The 20,458-nt window shown below is 40.1% G+C and overlaps 1 protein-coding gene across 4 annotated transcripts in view; it reads left to right on the forward strand.

Annotated features, from left to right (window-relative positions):
• Positions 1 to 20,458, forward strand: part of TAFA1 (TAFA chemokine like family member 1) — a 292,708-nt gene that overhangs the window by 246,140 nt on the left and 26,110 nt on the right. For all 4 annotated transcript variants that reach the window (XM_052679234.1, XM_052679235.1, XM_052679233.1 and 1 more), the window contains one exon: positions 6,469 to 6,609. In XM_052679234.1, the coding sequence (XP_052535194.1) occupies positions 6,469 to 6,609 (141 nt within the window). The remainder of the gene's footprint in view (positions 1 to 6,468; positions 6,610 to 20,458) is intronic.

Genomic DNA, 20,458 nt, shown 5'->3' on the forward strand with positions numbered 1-20,458 from the left:
GATTAGTCTGATGAGAAATTAGGGTCATTGTATCAGTGATACAGGAATTAGGGCCCTGAACCAAGAGGACAAATTGCACCACCCACCAGGAAAGCTGAGCTGTGATCTCCACAAGTATTCTTTAAATGATCAGATATCGTAATAAGCTTCAGTAGCAGCTCGAAATAAGCCAGGATCATAGGATCATTAAGGCTGGAAAAGACCACTGAGATCACCAAGTCCAACCCCAACCCATCGCTACCAGCCCACTGACCACGTCCCTCAGTGCCACATCTCCATGGCTATGGAACACCTCCAAGAATGGTGACTCCACCACTCCCTGGGCAGCCTATGCTATTGCCTCACATCTCTTTCTTGAAAGGTTTTTTTTCCAGTATCCAACCTGATGAAGTGAATCTGTCAGAAACCAAATTTTGTGACTTCCTTGTGGAAATACTTGTTCTGATCTTTTGCAAACAAATAGCATTTTCATTGCAGGAGACACCCTCTGTCTCCAGAACTCTCTCATAGCAACAATGTTCGCAAAAATGATATCCCAACCTAAAACCTAAAACTTAATGATTCACAGTGGGAATCGTGTGCGTTGCATGGAGTGCTCCACACTGAAAATAGTGTATGTTCCACGTAATGACAAAGAAAATACTGAATATTAATGAAAATGTAAATATAAATTTAGGAAACTGAACACTGCAGCCTATTCTGATCCCCAGGGCAAAAGTAATGCAGTGTATAACCAGGAGGAACACAGAACACGTGCAGTGAGTTACAAATACCACCCTTACTGCAACGCTGCATATAATTAGTAGCCCATGAATCTATTTATGTCAGTTATTGTAATGGGCAAGAATTTAATATGAATTAGAAACCTGGGTTCTGGTTTAACACTACCATTTTATACTTTCATTCATTTTTATTTTTATTTTTGAGGGTACCTTTGTGTTATTAAATGTTCATGGGCCCAATTCAACTGTTCTGTAACTTGGTGAGCTGTAGTTATCCTCCCTCACCAAAATGAATAGCAACCCTGCTTGCTCTGCAGCCATTGTCACTGTATGTGAAGAAATGTGTCCTGTAAACTTGAGCCTACTCTTTCTGGTGCAGAAACAGCGTGTCAGAGAATGATATGTAAAATAAAAATGGGAGTATAATTGCAGTGGGGCTATGATGAGTTTTTTATTTGTTCACTGATGAAGTGGCTCATGGAGTAGCATGGGGACTTCGTTTTTCCATTTGTATGCGAATTGCTGTTAGAAGCAAAAATGTTCCTTTGTAGGTAATAGAGTAGTGGCTTATTATTTCTTAGAGTAAAGTAAAATATGATATTTTCCCCTGAGCACAGTGTAGTCTGTGGTTCTGGCACATTAGCTGGCATAAACATTTTGATTAAAGCGTATGAATGTATTAATTACACCTGGGAAGTTTCCAAAGCTTATTCAAACTACAAACTTCAAACTGCTGCCCCCAAATCTGAATCCTTTTTAGAAACCATCACAGCATTAACTTTTTGTTCTCTAGGATGTTTGTATAAAGACATGATGTGGCAAATGTGCAATTTTTTTTATCCTGTGGTTTCTGTAAGCACTTGTGCAGTGCATCTGTAAGCATCTGAAGAATTTTTGCTGTCATGTTATTGGTTTTTTTCACTCTGAAGAACTTCAATTCTGTTTAAAGTTTTCTGTGACCGCCCCTAAGTATAGCAGTATCTGCATATACTTTAGCACTTTTCAGAATAATGTCACTGGGTGTATGATTTCACATAGGATGATAGCACTGGAACAGACTTAACTGAGGTTGTATAAATAAGTACAGCTATCAAATCTAGTCATATTTCTAGTAAGATGTCTGGAAATGTTGTTAGGATTTGATCCATAATGATCTCCATTGTTCACTTTCCTATAGTTACCACATATGGTGTAACAGAGGGCAGAATATGACCAGCAGAGCGTATAAGTTGTCTGGGTATCACTGTTTTTCTGAAAGAAACAAACAGTTTCTCATAACAACCTTCAGCTGAATCAGGTTGCGTGATGCATTGAAGATGAGATGGAAACAAATGCAACAGAGGGTCTGAATTCTAAAATCACTGGGCATATGACCCCAAAAAGAAAGGCCTATCTTATCTATCAGCTGCCTGTGCCTCTGCCAAACAGACCAAGAAGTCTCACCGAAGTGCTGCTTTGCTCATGCATTCATGCACACACGCATTCATTACGACTGACCTGCCCTAGGAAGGTCCATTAAATGGAGCTCATTTCAAGCACAGATGGTCCTGAATAGCTTAATGTCTGCCTGGTGGCCAGAATAAGTGAATTCTTGATGGTCTTAGACTTCTGATCACATACATGCAGCCAAGGAGGAAATGAAAACATGTTTATCATTTTGATAAACAACCTTTCTCATTGCTGCAGGATGCTCAGTGCAACTCAGTAGAGTCAAATACTATTAAATTGTCATCACTGTCAAAGAGAGAACGTATAAGTTTTGCTACCTGAGTCATAGTTAATGACTTGCACAATGTATAACACAAATCAGTAGTGCTGTTTTTCCTTTTTTATGTTTGTTTACTGATAAGTTCAGGCTCTGCTAGAATACAGAGGCAAGTTATAATTTTGAAGTGCAAAATATGCTTTTATTATTACCTCTCAGCTAGAGATATAAAGAACAGAGATGACTAGAAGATGGCTTCTTGGCTTCTGCCAGGCATGCACTCAGTGCCTGTAGCTGATTAGGTGTTTTAAATCACAGCCATCCGCTGTAGGTTCGTACTTACGATAAAATATTTCACTCTGTGGTGTGTAAACTCAAGGTGGCTTTATAACTGAGATAAAAAATGAACATGTTTTTAGGAGTTAGGTGTCTTCCAATTAGAATTAATCCATTTGCAGGCAGTAGCAAACAGTTGTCCCTATCCTACAGTAAGAATGATAGGTAATTTTTACACTTTAATATTTGAACTTATGCAGAATAATGACTTCCAGGAAGCTAGGACATCTGAGGATAGTCATAATGCCACAGACAGTTGCAATCCTTGGTAGTCCAAATTCCTTTCCAGAATTTGATTCTGTCCCTCTTGCTTAGATAGGTAGCAAATTCCCAAATTTCAGGGCATCCTGAACTGAGTGCTTAGAAGCGGTCATCTGCTCTTCCTATCAAGTCCTGCTAATGACTGTTGTCAAAAAGATGTAAGATAGGACATTTCTGTTCATCTCCAAAGTTTCTTGAAGAAAGAGCAAAACTGCTCCTGATTTGTGAGTTCCGATGCGTTTCTAATCTTCCCAATTTCCTGCAAGAGGGGAAATAGCAAATAAGCAACCAAACAAAGCTATTTCTCTTGCCTTCTTACTTAAGCAACCACCTCATGGGATGTAGCTGTCAGCAAGACAGTCATAGCACTCTTAACTGAGATGTGTTTAGGGTGCTTTCCTCTCCTTGTAAAATCAATGGAAAATCCCCAATTGACTTAAATGAGTTGGATAAGGCCATTATTGTAGAAACAAAGCCAGAAGACAGACTAGCTCAGTAGACCATGAATTGTTTTTTTTTAAAAAAAAGAAGAAGAAGAAAAAGAAGTCTTATTTCTCTTGTTTGTGACAAAGATTCAAACTTCCACTGCACTCCAACTATCAGGTCAATAATCCACATTGTCATTTAAATTCCTAAGTATTCCTTTGTATACATTCCCAGATGGGAATGGCTTCCAAAGAGAAGTTTAGAGTCAATAATCCATGTTCTTTAAAAGTCCATCAATTTTGAAATACATTCATGCAATATAAATATTTTTCTGTCTACCATCCAGGTCATCCCTAGTAGGCACTACTAAATGTCTTTGAGTATTGTTCCCTCTCTTTTTTAAAAAAACAAGTTGATACACCTATGAGATGTATATTTTTATGTATAATATGAGCACTGAGCATATTGCTGTGATTTGTCAGAGATCTGCTGATGACAACTGGAAAGACAATAAAAAATAATATTCTCTGAATCTCTTCTCATTTCTATGACAGTAATGGAACTGAGGGGGAAATATTCCAGTTTCCAAATTTCAAAGGGTGCCCTTAGGGTTGAAATCCATAGTTACCCAGCAGGATTAAAGATGTCATTTTTGACTGGACACCAGTTTTGTTTCAATAAAATTTACTCCTCATGTGAGAAGATCTTTAGTATTCAGTGTCAAGCCCTAGGCAGGTGAACAAAATGTGTTGACTCTCCAAATGCAATGCTTCTTGTGAACAGCATCTTTTTTTTCTTCCCTTTTAACTAAAAGTTGACATATGTAATTTCAACACTGAAACAGCAAACAGCATCAAGAGAGAACAAATGTCATCATGCACCTGCACTGCACAAACAATCTTTGTGTTTGCGGCGTGAAGTCCAAAATGTTTTGTGTGCTCTGTTTAAGTAGTAGTTTTATTAACAATTCACCTCATGGCAGTGTGTAAGGTTGCTACTTCCATGCTACATCTCCCATGGAATGGTTTCAATGGAATTCATCTTTAATATTAAACCTGAGAAGCTCAAGCAACTAGAGGAATGGAAATAAGGGGAAAATATTTTTCTTTTGCTCAAGGAAAATATTTCCAGCTACAGTTCTGCTTGTGTTTCCATCCAAGAAACAGACACTGCAGAGAAAACTTCATAATGCGTTGCACAATCTTTAGTCTTAGCAGTAGCATTACTGTGGGTATATTCTGATATTTTTATAGTCTGAACAATTAAAAGTTCCAGTTAATGTACATAACTACCCAGTGGTAACAAAAGGGTTTTTACATTGCTTTTATAGTTTTGTTATGTTTTCCCACTCCTATACAGCTACGCACTTGTAGTTAAATTCTTTACTGCTGCAACAACTTGAGCTTCCACATTACAATTAAAGGTGTTATAAAGCTCATCAACCACAAACCATTATTTTGAACAGATAATCAAATGAGAAAGACTAGCTCATGTGGTTATTAGTACTCATACAGGAAATTAATAGAGGAAATGAAGCTTTTAGTTTATTCACAGATATTTACCAGACAATATACATAATCTAAAATTAGAAATACTTATTACCACATACATTATTTTTATTGTTGTATGTGCAATCAATAAAATCACAAATCCTTCTTCTCTTAGGACATGACCATAATGAGTCAAACAGTGCGAATGTTTTTATGGCTTTCAATATGATTCGGATGGGGGAACAGGGAGTTTATGTGAAGAACTATTTCTTAGAAAAACACAAGGATTTGGGGCTGAGTTGATTGTCACAATTCCTCTTCCTCCAAAGAGACAACTAAATGACCTTTTGTCAAATAATGGCTTTCTGAATTGTTGGGATCTCTCTTCTGTGGTACCTACTGGCTTTCAAAAATCCCATGTCAGCAGATCAAATGTACCTAACAAGTAGTACATGCAGCAGCATTTCTTTCCAGATGAGGCAGTTATTTTCTGCAGTCTTGTCTCAAGCTTGCAGACTCATCAGTGCTTAACTCCAAGATCTTGCAACCCAAGCTCATGTACTTTAATGGGTATTCACCAGCTTTGATGCACTGACTCATCCTGGAAGGCCAGATTCCTTCTTCACATCCAGATATGGTCCAGATCTACACATGCTTACAAGCTCTCAAAGCTTTTTCAGTAAAAGGAGGAATGCCAAAGTGCCAATCCTTGCACTGTGTTGCTAAGGTGAACAGGAATGGTACATGTGACAATTCACTTCTGTGTCTAGCGTATGCCACATACACCAGGGATTCATAAACCCTATGACTTCATTTCTCTGCCTATCATTCCTTTGTGCACTCCATCCAAACAGATCATTGCAAATAGTCATAAGGAGCAATGAAGGAGAAGACAGATTAATCCTTGGCCATGATGACAGTATTTCTGGCTTTAAACTGCCCATTTTCTGAGTGGGGTAGTGGAGGGAAATGCTGTTGCACCATTCTGTAGTTTGGAGAGGCTGATTATCACCCACTATGGACTGTGAGCTGGCTTAGAATCAAATACTTTCTAGATGGATGCCTATAACCCCCATCTTTGTACAGAATATTTGTACAGAGAATATCTGGGAGAAAGATCTTCCAGTATTACAAGCATAAAAACGTCCCAAAATTATTTCATTTATGCATGCAGCATAGGTAGTACATCACCTACATTTCCTCAGGCCCAGACGGTGACTTACTTCATTTTCTTAGTTCAAAAGTCTACAGATGTCAGAGAAGCTTTTAATACATGACAGGCAAAAAATATTGGCTCTTGAGGGTCATTAATCTGCATTTCCTATAGGAAGTATATCAACATCTGTCTTAGTAAGGGTCACAGTCAATGGGAGAAAAATAGCATTGTAGTAGTAGGGCTGTATAGAAGTCATGCAGAGAAAAGGACAGTAGCACACTGGGTGCTTTGATTAACTACTTCTGCTCTTCCTAATCAGAAAGTCAATATTGTCTCTTTTTCTTTTTTCCCTTTTTTTTCTTTTTCTGCCAGAAGGAGGAACGTGTGAAGTTATAGCAGCACACAGATGCTGTAATAAGAATCGAATTGAGGAAAGATCACAAACAGTAAAATGTTCCTGTCTACCTGGGAAAGTGGCTGGGACTACACGAAACAGACCTTCCTGTGTTGATGGCAAGTAGCTTCTCTTGTATATATATATGTACCTGTACCATCCAGTAAATAGCTTCAAGTCTATAGATTTCACGTAGGAACTTTGCTGTGTTGTCTGTTCAGTTCAACAGGAAAGCTGTGCACATGGATCACACCGAGGTTTACTCACAAAAATATGAGTAAAGCATTCAGTACAGCCACTCAGATCAGTGTAAAAGATATTGTGGCAGAATCAAGTCTTTAATAAATAACTGGACGAAATTATTCCTTGCATCACTTCAAGGGTATCTGAAGTGAGACAGAAGAATCAGTGGGTAATGTAGAATGGAGGACTTTGTAGACAAAGCTTAGTGGTTTTTACATTCAGTACTAAGAAGGTGAAAGACTGGGGGTACCTTCAAGAGATGAGAACCTAATGTTTTCTCAGCAAGCATTTCGGTTAAAGACTAAAAGAAAATATTGAATGATTTCAAAAAGGCTTTCAAAGTCTTAAGTGATGTGGCAGTAATCTGTATCTTGTTAGTCTGGGAATGCCATTCAGCTTCTGAACTCATAACTAAAAATGCACTATGAATGGACCTCTGAAAGACTGCACTTTAATCCACATTCTGTCATTTTGTTATTGCTTAATTAACTCAATAAAAAGAAACTTTTCCTCTGAGCACAGTCAAAAAAAAAAAAAAAAACAACCATAGGTGAAATCTACCACTGATCTTAACCGGAGATCAGCTGTACAGCCTTGAAAGGTCTCATGTTCTTCAGCAGGTCGTGAGAAAGAGAGGCACTGGGTTGAGCAGACACCATTAATTCAGATCTCATAATTCTGCTCAGAGGACAGGAGCTCAAAGAGTGCTGTGTTAAGAAAGCTGGGTGCAGGTGTGGACTGGAGCCTAATTGCTTTATCAGGATTACAATAAAAAGAAACGTTTTTGTCTGGAATTTTGAAAGGAGTTAAGGATAAAACAATGACTAATATAAAAGTGCAAAGCTAGTTCCATTGAAGTCACTGGTAAGATTCACAGTGACTTCAAAGCCCAAAAATGTGAACTACAAAGGAATGTCTTCCCTTTTCAAGTTTAGTTGTTGTAGTCAGACCATTGCTTCTTTTGAGAATGGCTGGTGAACAGTTCAAAAGCCCAATATGTTGCATATAAAAATTAATAGAATGGGCATTTCCTTTGGCCTTTGTTTTATCCCAGACTATGCTTTGTGACTTTTGACATACTGAACGGTGTAAAGTCAGATCTTTGACCTGTTTGGTGCAAAAAACTTCCTGTCAGAGATTTGTAGATGGCAATACTTTAACTCACATGAAGATCTGGAGTTTGCTGTCTCTTTTTTACATGTGGACATTTACAAAGGTCGTGTACAGCTTGTTATCTTGTTCACCTACTGCAGCGAAAGGACAGAGACCTTTTAGCCACATTGGGTTTTACAGTGCGGATGATGTCCAACCACAATCCACCATTCAGAAAGCTTATTTGGATCCATTACTTTAGTGGGGACATTGAGGAACAGCAGTATAGTCTCAGCCAAACAGGTCAACCACTTTTGAGGTGAGAGGAACCAGGAGATACCATGTCAGCAGTCTGACTCATATTGGTAGTGATGATCTCCTTTAGCTTTGTGTATAAAAAAACTTGAATCTCAGTCTTGCCCTGTTTATACCATTAGCCAAACTGTGACTTAATGGGATCAGAAGAAAACTTTTGAAGTTTCTCAGTCCAATAGCATCAGAAAACACATCAAGGTCAATGCTTGACTGTTTGTTGCAAACAGAATCGCAATCAGAATTGCTCCACACACACACAAAAAGGCTGTTTTTAGTTTACTTTTGCTTTGTTACTACTCAAAACACTTCCTTAAAATACATGGCTGGGAGCTGCTTGAGTTTTGGTGGTTCTACCAGATTTAGCATTGTTAGAGGTCTGATAACTTCAAATAGGCTTTAAAATAACTTTGTTACAACAGCATCAAACGTGAAGGTTATACCAATGCTATCACATTTGAGTCAGGACTGTAATGTCCACCCATCATTCTTCTTTGACCTAATCTTCATGCAAAATTGATGTCACCTTTCTGAACAGGATAAGATTTTCTTTTCTGGCACAAATCAAGCTGGCTGGGTGAACCAGAGAGCAACAATGAGCAAGTGAACTGATTTGTACACTCAACTCATGTCTTCCCCTTTCCCCTTTCCCCTTTCCCCTTTCCCCTTTCCCCTTTCCCCTTTCCCCTTTCCCCTTTCCCTTCCCTTCCCTTCCCTTCCCTTCCCTTCCCTTCCCTTCCCTTTCCACTGTCTACCCATGACTTGCAGTTTTCTTCAGTTGCCTCCATTAGCAAAGCAGTCTTGTGGTCACTTTTTTATTGCAGACAAAGACTTTTTTTGGAAGCTAATTGTACTACACTTTAGTACTCAGTATACCCAGCTTGAGTGTTTGATCAGACACAGGTGTAGAACACCTTTTCTACACTGATGTAGCCTGGTCACAAACAGCAAATGTGAAGGAAGTGGGCACAGAGGCCAAGTGACCCCCTGGGGTTCCTGTGTAAGTATTAAAAGAAGAGCTTTAGAAATATTCTCACAGCTCGAATACTTCGCATCATTGCTCTAAAAATGTAAGAGGAATACAAAATATTCATAATTTTAGTACTGTCACTTTCATGCGGCAAATAATGTGCATGTTACCATGTCATTTACAGAGGTATCGAGCCATTCTATACACTCAGCAGGTGGTTATGCCCATGTGTTCTTCAACGCCTTGAATAATACATAATTTGTTCAACAGTACTGAAGTTTATTGTGTTATGGTTAATGATGCTCTCAGGCACGTATTTTTGAAATGCTTCAATTCCCTGTTCCCTTCTCTTCACTCTTCCTCCCCTCTCTTTCAAACTGTCAGAGCCAGTCAGCATCTTTTACACAATTCTCTGTGAAATTGATTGGACCACAGAGCATGCAATCAAAGAAAAGCACATGTGCTGGCTTTAGAAATTGGTCAAGAAGGGACCATCACACAGGCTGTGCATGTTGGCTTTTAGGAAATGAGGGCTTTTTAGCACTGGTCAAAGTCAGTGAGAAAGGAGGAAGGCGTTACTACAACTATTCCCAGTTTCAGTGCATTCTCTCTCTCTCCAAGTTGTTCCTCTAGGAAATGTCTCTGCTGTGGTCTAAGTGATCCCCCTCCATGTTGTCAGCAATGCAGGATTTAAAGTGTTAGCAGGACCAGTGTGCTAGCTCCACATACCTGCTGCTGGCCTGCTTTATACCAGCCATGCATCAGGGCAGAGGGAAATCACTCACTGATACAAACTATAAAATGAAATGAACCCAGTGTTTCCCATTCCCGTAGCCTGGCCTTGGAGCACATCAGCTTTCAAATCATTCTGTAATATATGAAATATTCACTCACATGTACATACTTCAGGTTTCTATTAGTTTGAGGACCATCCATCACTAGCCACCATACAGCCCTGTGAATTTACATCAGACTTTGTCAGGACAGTGCTAACAAACTCAACACAAGTCTTAATGACTCTTGGGAACACCAAGACTTTTAATGCCGCTCTGGGCCAGCACCTCACAACTCTCCCTGTGCTTCTGATCATAGATACTGCACATTATTTTTCCCGTGCATTATTAGGAGCAGGGAAAGGATAACATTCATCAACACTTGGGCTCCTTGCTGGCATCTGCCCTCCACATAAAAAGGTCTTGGCACATAGGTCGTTCCTTGGGCAGACAGTACTTGCAGCCATGCTGTTGACAAGAGCTTAAGCTATTTTATTTTAAAATTATGGACAGGTTGCCGGCTGTAAAATGAGCATTCATGATTAAAGGGCTATGGTCCTGCACCAGAAGAGGCTCAGCTCACCCCCTGCAGGAGCCTGAGCTGGCTCCTACCCACACACCCTGCCCCAACTCATACCAGCAAGAGGTGGGGCACAGGAAATATGGAAAGCTCCCAGAGTGAGAGCAAGATTCGAGCCCTGCAGAGTCAGATGAAAGACTCTATTGACTTTGAGTCAGATCCTCAGCAAATACTTTGTTAGATATAATCCTGTATCTATCAGCACTTACATCGAGTGAAAATGGTTCGCCGTCACAAAGCCAATGGTTTTCTATTTATCTTGTGTGTACTTTAGGTGGTATCACCAAAAAGCCTTCCCCCCCTCCTCCCCCCCTCTACTCCACTTTTTGAAAATACTTTCAATCCATTTTTATTTCTTGAAGAAAAAAGGAGAAAAAAAAGATGTTTTTCTGCAATGGAAGGAGTCAGCTTCTCATCCCTCTAGCTGTGCTTCAGCCTAGATGAGAGGAGATCTCAGGGTCCCACATTATTAATGCACTGTCTGTATGAATAACGAGCAGGCTTGGTGAATTATTTCACACTCCTGGGAAAATCTATAGCCCTGTCCTTCTGCAGCACCACAGAACCGAGCGGGAGTCTCGTATTTTTTGATTTGGTGAATTCAGATGACTTCATTTGTGAAGAGGAAAAAAATGTATCTGCTCCCTACTGACACCCATTTAGTAAGCTCAAAAAAAAAAAAAAATTCACAGCGTATCACATACACTATTAAATAGAGGCAGAGAGAGAAGCCTAACTTTGTGCTGGAATATTTTCAGACTTTGCTTTTGTCTGGAAACATGTCTTCTTGAAATGTCCTTGGAGTTGCCCTGCCATTGCAGCCAGTGCAGAGGAGCTGACTTTATGGACGGTCATCCTCCTCGTCGTAGCACCCAGTGCTGTTTGGAAGTGTAGGCATGTTGTGGTGGCTGAGGCACACCATGGGAGGATATTCAGGGGTTGAATTTGTAACCAACATGGGATGAAGTTCCCATTTGTGCCGTGTGTATGCTGCCTGCAGACCTCGCCCCTCCTTGGCACTGAGGATGACGGGTGAGCTTGCCTCTCTGGAGTGAGGATGGTGCTGCTATTGAGATCACCTGAGCACATCTTCATCTCTGAAGATGTTTATCTCCCTCCCCACATCTTATATTTCTTTCTTTTCTGATTGACATTGTGGATTCCTGCAAAGCAAAGCAATCACCCCTCTAATACCATGCCCAAAGAGCTGACTAATTCACCCCTGATGGAGTATTGAAGCGTGCAGAGCACACACTTCAATCCCAATTATTTTCTTCCACAGGAAAAACATTTTTTATTCCAATTTTGCTGTTGCTTTTCTTTTTTAAGAAGGGAAAAAGCCATCAGCATGGCTGTACCTCCACCTGTACAGGACGAGCAGGCACTTTCCACACCCCAGCTGGCAGCCTCAGTGCCCACGCGAGGGAGGAGAACCCTTGCAGCCACCAAGGTGCACAAGCAGCCACTTTACAATGAAATTAGAGCCCAGCATGGCTGCGTAGCTGTGGGAAGGCACACGGGAACATACAGAGGAAAGTAACGTTTCTCTAAAATACTTCTCATAAGCCAGCCAGAGGCTAAATGGAAAAGCAGTAGGAGTTTTCTTGTCCTAAAGGTGGAATTAAGTGTTAATCATAATAGTGGAAAGAGGGTTTTGGAGGCAGAGGCAGCAAGCTGACTGGAGAAAGAGCTTTGTTACCAAGCACTATGGAGCGATCTTGCCAGCTGAAATAGAATATATGACAGCTCAGGAAGTACTGGTTTAAACATTTACACTCTGCTTTTAAGTAAACACTGAGGTTATCTGTGTCATGGGACATGGCACCCATGTGTGGTATCAGTATGACAACAAAAATGCGTCCAGAAAGCACTGGACATACAGAGCCAGGTTTTCAGCTGTGGAAATCCAGAGAGAGCCACTGGTTTCTGCCAAATGAGGACATGGTTTGTTGAGTTTTGGAAAATGAAGAGAATGGTGTCTGGCTATTAATCCTTCCTGTGGTGCTTAGGGAATGTCAAGAGCCAACATTCAGCTAACCAGTGGCCAAGAGGAGCTTAGAGAAACATTAAGGTCAGGTTAGCATCTGTACTACATCTCCTTGCAGCAAACCTCTGCAGTAATTCAGATGACAATTTATCTTTGTCAGGAGGGACCATATTTCTCAGTGGCTAATTCTGCATAGGGTCACGTCGTACATCTTTTCTGCATCAGATACCCTGTTTTCAGTGTGCTGGGGCTGTGAAATGCTGCTTGCCTACTGGCGTCTCCAACGTGGTGAAGAAAATGCGTGATTGGAGTATTGCAGAACATGAAGATTTTTTCTTCTCTTTCACAGCTACTTTGTGTCTGTAAACAAGGAGCTAGTTCATGAGGCTGGAATGTGTTTTGTAGGATTAGGATATGAACACAAAGGAAATGGGTGATTAAGTAAAAGTGGAAAACATTGCTCTTTAGGAGACAAGAACCTGAAGCTATTGCAGAATGCAGTTTTAAAGAGACAATGACCAAACCGTTGAAAGAAGAATACAAGTCATTAATTCTTTTTACTGATGCAGTAAGTTCCAATGAGAGTCACTAATTTAGCGCGAGGATTGTCCCTTGTGTTGAACTCCATGGATTAATCTGGCCACTGCAGCTAGAGGCAGACAAGTTAGCAGGTGTTTTATTGATTTCAGAGAATTGCTAATCCATAAAATTGATCACACACCTTTCCAGTCTCTCCTTCCAGAGCACAGCAGGTAGCTGTAGGACCTATGTCTGTCTACCCATAACCTCTTCTGGGTGATTTTCATGCACTGACATTGCAGAATTGCCTTACATTTAGGAACCAAGTAACATTTCAAGCAAAAGCTTTATTTCAAATCAGACTTTTTGACAAGTTTCCTATTCAGCAGATATACCTACCTTGCAGATTTTGAAGCAGGTCTCCATCCATATTTGTCAGAAAGCAGTTTGCTAATCTGCTATCCCAGAAAAGCATTATTCCTCTTTGGCAGTTAATGTTTCCATGAAACGCCCAGTTCACTGCAATAACTGCTCAAGGTTAAGCAAGCACAAGCACTGATGTAGTATGGCAAAATGCAATAATATTTTAAAAGTGCTGCCTTTCCTTTTTGTAACTATCATGCAAAAGACAGTGGAGTGGAAAGAAGCTGTGCTATACAGATTTAAGCATTCTGCCCCGAATAATTCTCTGAAATACTGCTCGCAAGTTATGTGTGAAAAAAGAGTGCTTGCAAAAACAGCACTTGCACACACACAAATTAAGAAAATAACAGCATTCCTGTCTGACTTGCATTCTTCAAATGATCCCTGGTGCCCACAAGTGAGGATCCCTAACAAAAAGCATTGATTTGGGTTCTCAGATTTCCCAGCTGAGCTTGCTCAGTAGCACACAGCAAGATGGGGACTGTGATCAGAAGTGATCTGTAATTACAGTGGATGCAGTCTATGTGTATGGTGTACAATTAGGATTCCTGAATAAAATGAATAGGGGAGGTTTCAAAGTTCCTAAAATTCAAACTCAATTATATACCATTGAGGTCTCTCATTAGCTGTTGCCTGGTGCTGGAAGCAGTTTGAAAGATGATAGTTTCTTGATGAAAAGAATAAACTGACAACACAGATAAGAAAGCTTTAACTCTGAATGTAGTGACCCTTACGTACAGATCTTTAGTGAAAATGTCTGCATGCGTACCTTGCATTGAATCAGTATATTTCTGAAGGAATCAGGAACACTCAATTATAACAAGCTTTGGGTGAGACCCTTTCTACGTGACCCACTTTAATTTTAAACTCATTATTTATGGTAAGCACAGCTACACTCTTCATGCATTTCACTTATTCAATTTTTCAAGCCAAAATATGGGAGCTGCATTAGCTCCAGCACTCTCAGCAGGTAATCAGCCTCCTGCAATATCAAGCCTTATGTCACCAGCAGTAATGGGCTGAAATAGTCAGAGCCCCACAAGGACTCTTCCTGCCCAGTTCCTATTAAAATTAATGGGGACCAAGCATCCGTTCCCTTTAGGCAACTTTGAAAATATCAGCCAAAATGTAGTTGTAAGTATTAACCTTTAGGAAGTTAGTGTTGGCAGCTTCCCACTGCTCTATAGCTGTTTCCAAAATCAGTGATTAGGAAGGAGCCCTATGTGGGAGCTCCCATGCAGGCTTAATGAGGTCTTCCTTTAGGGCTGAGAGGAGGAGCAGCTGTGGGCACTTTGCACCTTGGGGCTTTGTTGGCTAAGCAGGTAGTAGGGAAGCCCAAAGTTCAGTGTGAGGTTGGGTGTTGTTTGTACAGGAGTACAAGTTTTTGGGTTTTTTTTTTTCTTTCTTCCCTTTTCTTTTTCCTGGTCTTCAATGGTGAGGAAATCGGTCCTGCAAAGGTAAGAAGAGATGGTATGAAAGGTCTGCTTGTATCTGCATGTGATGCAGTATGGTAGTCTGGGGCAGAAATGCTAATACTATTACAGCCTAATTGTTAAAAAATGTATTTGGCGTAGAAGAAAAACTGCCTGTGAGTGCTTTTATAATTTAAACCCTGTAAGGAGCTTCTACCCTACTGATTTAACCTGCTTTAATTAGGGTTTTTTTTCTTTGCCTCTCTGTGTTCATAAAGAAAAGTAGCCTGGTATTTAGAAAGAAAATGGGGATTAGAATCACTTATTATTGGATTACTATTAAACCAATAGAAATAGCAATAGAAATTCTTGCTTTTAAAAACCTGTGAGGTCTCAGATCTAATCCATACATACAACCTGTGAGGAAGCAGTACTTCAGGAGTACATAGGTGGTGGTTTAAAACAAAGGACAGCTGACAAAGTTTGTCAGCTGACAAACTGGCAGTAGGGCACTGAAATGCTTCCATGAGAGCTGGAAAGCAAAATGTCCTCTTGGAAATTTTCACCTAGTAGTTCTAAAAGAACCAAAAGGTAATCAACGCCCTCAGCGAGCAGACTGTTCAAGGATGGAAGACACATTCCTAAATCAAATAAACTGCTAACTGTGAAGCATTAGTTAGGCTCTGCTTTACTTGGCATGAAATAAGATGCACATATAACACATGGATCTCTGTTACTTGCTGCTGCTGAAAATGCAAAGTGGTAAATGCACTTTCTTGGTTTCAACAGTGCATCACGTGAGAACCAACTAGATTTTAATGTCCTGTTCTGCTGCATTTTCACCACCATTGTGAGTGCTAGCTTTGTGGTTTTTTGTTTGGCTGGGTTTATTTAAGTGGATATCTACACCTTATTAGAGAGTACTAATTGCATTTGGCAGCATTTTTATTCTGGTATTGATACTTTTTTACTTTCCTTTCCCAAATATGACTGTTTGGTGGTCATGAATCTGGAGGAAATGCGTAGCCAGGAGCATTAGCACTGCTGGCAAGTCCCAAAAGAAGTAAGAGGGCCTTCTAGAGCACAGCCTGGTTCTGCTGAGCCTGCAGGTTTGAGCAGAGTTACGGGCAAGGCTTTATGTGAAATCCCTGTGCTCAGGATGTGGATTGTGAGCTTGTTCTGCTGGCTTTCCCTGAAATATTAGATCTTGCTAACTCTAGCTTTCCATGGCCTATAAATCAGCTGTGTAAGAGAGGTGTCCTGTCTGTACAACATATTTTGGTTGTCTACCCCTGTACTCACTCACTTTGTGGCATAGTGCTGTATATCAAGGAACGTAGATGCTGCTGCTTTCCACCACATTTTTCAGCTAAAGTGACATGTGCCTGAAATTATTACAGTAATTTTTTTTGTTTGTTTGTTTTCTCTAAGAGAACAGCCCCGTAGATGCTGGGAAGTTCTTGCCAGGAGTTTTGCAGGGACCGAGAGTTCTACAGTTGGTTTCTTTTCCCCAGCAGGGGACCATAATCTTTCTTCCTTAGAAATGCTTCTGTGCAGTATCTAAATATAGTAAAACCATACAACTGTTGCTGTATCTGTGAAGGATGAGATAAACACATGTAGAAGGGTGAGGGGCAGACCGACAGAGTCCTGTTTTACGCTCCATTTTAGGTAGCCCTAAGGTAAAAGGAGATACTCCTACAGCCTGCTTTCCATTCCCATCCAAAAATGTTTTTCCTTTTAATTTTTCTTGGGTGTCAAAAGAAATGAAAATGTTTCATAGTGATTAATGGTGCTCTGGTTACGCAGTGAGTGCTGGTAGAGATAGAGCCGATCAAGGAAGTATTTTGAGAAAGCCTCATCCTGTTTTGTTTTGACTTTATGCTGATACGTTGAATTTTGGGGGGAAAAAAAAAAAAGGAACACAAACAAGAAGTGATGAAATTCAGCCAGCTACCTCGGCATGCATGCGTGCACATAGACACACACGTGGAGAGAGATGATGGATGATTCTGCTGCTGGATGGAGTCCTTTCTCAAAAGAAAAGCTCCGTTGCTTGACACTTGCTGTACTGCTGGTCATTATTTCCTACTGGATTGTCTACTTTAGAGATTATTTCTGCAGGGTGGGATGGCAGAAGAGTGCCTGTGGTCACCAAGGACACCCAGTGCTGTGTGGAGCTGCAGGGAAAGAGATGAGGGGATGCCCAGAAGTTGGGTGAGGGATGGGTAAGCTTCCAGCTCTCATGTGCCACCTTTGGGAATACAGGAGGTGCTGAGTGCTGGCCCATCCCTATTTTCTTCAATGTTTTAGTGAATTTAATAGTGCTTGCTGAGTTTTGGAGAGAGGTCCTACACCACATCGTTCCAATGTCAGTCAACTCAGAACTTCTATTTGGTTTTGATAGAGCTCATTCTACACTAAATCTACACTGTGTTTGTTCACCTGGAGACCTTAACTGCTATGTTCAAAAGAAACTGCAGCACAATACTGTTTCTTTCACTGCTATTGATCTTTGGTTTCACATTGCAGTTTTGCCCTCTAGATTAAGGTGTTTGGGTTGTTTGTTTCTCTCACGCTGCTCTGTGTGTGAGCTGTTTAAAACTCGTTTGATATTTTGACTTCCAGAGGGTTCTGCAGGGCTAAGGTTGTAGCTTATCCAATATTTTGACAAAGTCCAAGCTCTGTGTTGAAAATATCAATATAGTTTTAAGCTGTTTTTTTCACCGCAACTGTGAATAATCCAATTTTTAATTATCTTATACATTATTTTTTTAATGTATTTTTTGATTAAAAGTTACTTGTTTGGCATTATAATAATTTTAATGAAAGGGATGCTGGAGGAACCAAGGGATGCCGGAATAGATTGTTATCTAGTGAAATGTATCGATCAGGTCAGGTGGTAAATTAACAGGAGCAGAACATCATTAAATTTTGAACTTAATTGCCTTCTACTCTTAATTTCCATTGAATATAATCAATAGGTGTCAGAGGAAAGTTAAAAGAGTTACTTAGCAAGCCGCTATTTCCTGCAGCATAGTGGAAAACTACTGTTTCATCCTCTAGTTGATGCAAATAATTTGCAGTTCAAGTGTGGCCACTTAAGTATTTTATCAAAGACACACTTTTAGTTCCATCTTGATTAATCTTCATCCCCGACAGAAAGAAAGGTGATTTAGTGATGCAATCTGTTTTGGTTTATCTGTCCCTTTCGTCTTTCACTTACACTGGTGTTGCAGCACCCTGTTAACGTCATTTTTTTTGAAAAGAAAATGTTACAGCCGATGAAATGAAGATCGTAGCTTCTTTCTTGTCTTCTTGGTTCTTCCACTAGCTTGCTTGGACAAGTTTCTCTCCTCTTCTATTTTCTTTGCTTGCAAAATAGTGACTTAATTGCCTTTACCAAGGTCTAGCGTCAAACTGACGTGTTGCACTCCCTTCTAGAACTTCCTGTGCTGATGATGCATCTTGTTCTGATCTCCAGCTTGCTGCTTGCTTTGTAGCTCCTTGTATTTCACATTTCTCTCTCCAGTAATAATTCAAATACTTTTCTTGTTATTTGCTGTCAGCCTTTAAGTATTGCTTATGCTGCTGTAAACTAAAACCAGCTCCTTATAAATCAATATCTCAATGCTATTATTATTTCACACCTCCATGAACAGTCTTTCTATTACCTAGTCTTTTGCTAATAAAGTGCTGCAAAGGAAACACCATATTTCAGGTGGCCTTCTGCCAAAACTCAATGTCCAGTATCGCTGCCCTCTGGAATCACAGAGACATTAAAAAGCCATTGAAGGTAGGATAGACATTTGATGCAAATTAGGGGATTATTGCAAACCCTGGTAGGCCTTGGAAGCCGTATTACTGAAGCAGCACATAGAATAAAATAGACCACGGTAAGCATTCCTCATATTTCACAATAGTGTCAGTTCTGTGCCAGTGGTGCTATTCCATATTTATAACCTTATATTGGCATGAGGCAATTCACATTCAAGCTAATGGGAGTTTTCCAGGAGTGTTGATTCAGGTTCTTGACAAGAAATGAGTATAGCCTCTTTTGCACAGCTTTAGAGCAGAAATAGCATTTAGACTAGAGAAGAGTCTACTTGAGATTTTTATGAAGTGGTGCATAATGATGGATCACCAAATGGACAGACCTTCATAGAAGTTTCATTTTCTAAGAGATTTGATGTATACACTCTGAAAACCAAATATCTTTAGAGAGTGGCAAGTTACCCAGCTCAAAATAGTCAATACCTTCAGCAAGATTTGCTCTGAAGTTCTGACCTACATTTGTCCATGTCTCTCTCCATTGTGAAATGTCGTTATTAGGTATTTTACTGTGAATTCTTTTGATTTTATTCAACCCTGGTATATATGGAGATGAAAATAAATAAATAAATAACCAGTGCTTGCGGTCTGCAAATTTCAAATCTGCCAAATCATCAAGAGAGCTAAATGTGAATTTGCCTTTTTCACAATTATTCCTTTTCACTTAATTTTGGATAGGAGGGAACTTGTCATGGGGAGAAGAAAATAAAAGTATCTTGACAGTTATGAGGAATTTATTGCCCTTACAGTGCATTCCTGCTCTGTGTAATTAAGGGTGTGGCCACGAATGAAGTTTTCTAAAGATGCCCCAGGAATTGAAATCCAGATAAAACACAACTCAAGGCTGGAGTTTTCTGGGATTCTCTTTCCTGCTTAGAAAATGCTGCCTTAGCAGATTGGAGGAAGGAAAAGGGAGTTTTTTAGATGTTGAAAACAGTTAGGAGCTAATCACATTTATGCATGCTTTGTTGACACTATTATATATCTTTGGGTCCACTCTAAGACTTCATGAACATCCATGACCCAGTGTATATTCCAGCTTCATGCAGAATGTGAATTTGATCAGAATTTGTAAAATGTTTTATTCTCCTCTCACTGAAGTACAGACCACAAGAGCTCACCTATTCTTGTCTCCTGACTTAAAGACAGAATTAAATATACTTGTGCTCCATTCCAGGCAAATACTGATCGGGTCTGACCTTCTGAATCACCGGTAACAGGGATTCCACAGTATCTGTATCCAGTGGCTAGTAACTCTTGCAATTGGGAATGCTCTCTTGTCTTTTGATAGACAAGGATCCCATACTTCATCTGAATTAAAATAAAATAATCATTTAGTGTGAAAGAATAAAAGGTACTAGTATGAGCTTTCCAGGGCAGTAGTCGTGCACCAAGCTGCCCAAATTTGCATTTGGACAGTGCTGCCAGACATGGGATTTGAAATTTGGGTGATCCTGTGTTGAGTCAGGAGTTGCACTTGAAAATCTTTGTGAGTCTCTTCCAACTCAGGATGTTCTATGGAAAATATTTTCCAAGGGAAGGATGGAGAGCAGAGCTTTATGCTGAAGCTGTACCGTTGGCACGTTAACAGGACTGCCTCTGCAAAGAGGTGACTTATTGTTCTGTATTACAGGGCACAATGAATTGTGCAGGTCTGACAGTCCCACCTCTGAGGATAGACTGAAATTCCCTGGTTCAGGTCACTCAGGTCTTGTGCCTATGAGTACCTATCCTCACGTTATGAGCAGACAGAGATGTGCTGGTGTTTTGCGTACAGTATGTGTAGAGAACTGAATCACAAAGCAGGGCATGCAGAAGCCTACAGT

Source organism: Tympanuchus pallidicinctus, unplaced genomic scaffold, assembly GCF_026119805.1.
Source record: "Tympanuchus pallidicinctus isolate F22 unplaced genomic scaffold, pur_lepc_1.0 scaffold17, whole genome shotgun sequence".
NCBI lineage: Eukaryota > Metazoa > Chordata > Aves > Galliformes > Phasianidae > Tympanuchus > Tympanuchus pallidicinctus.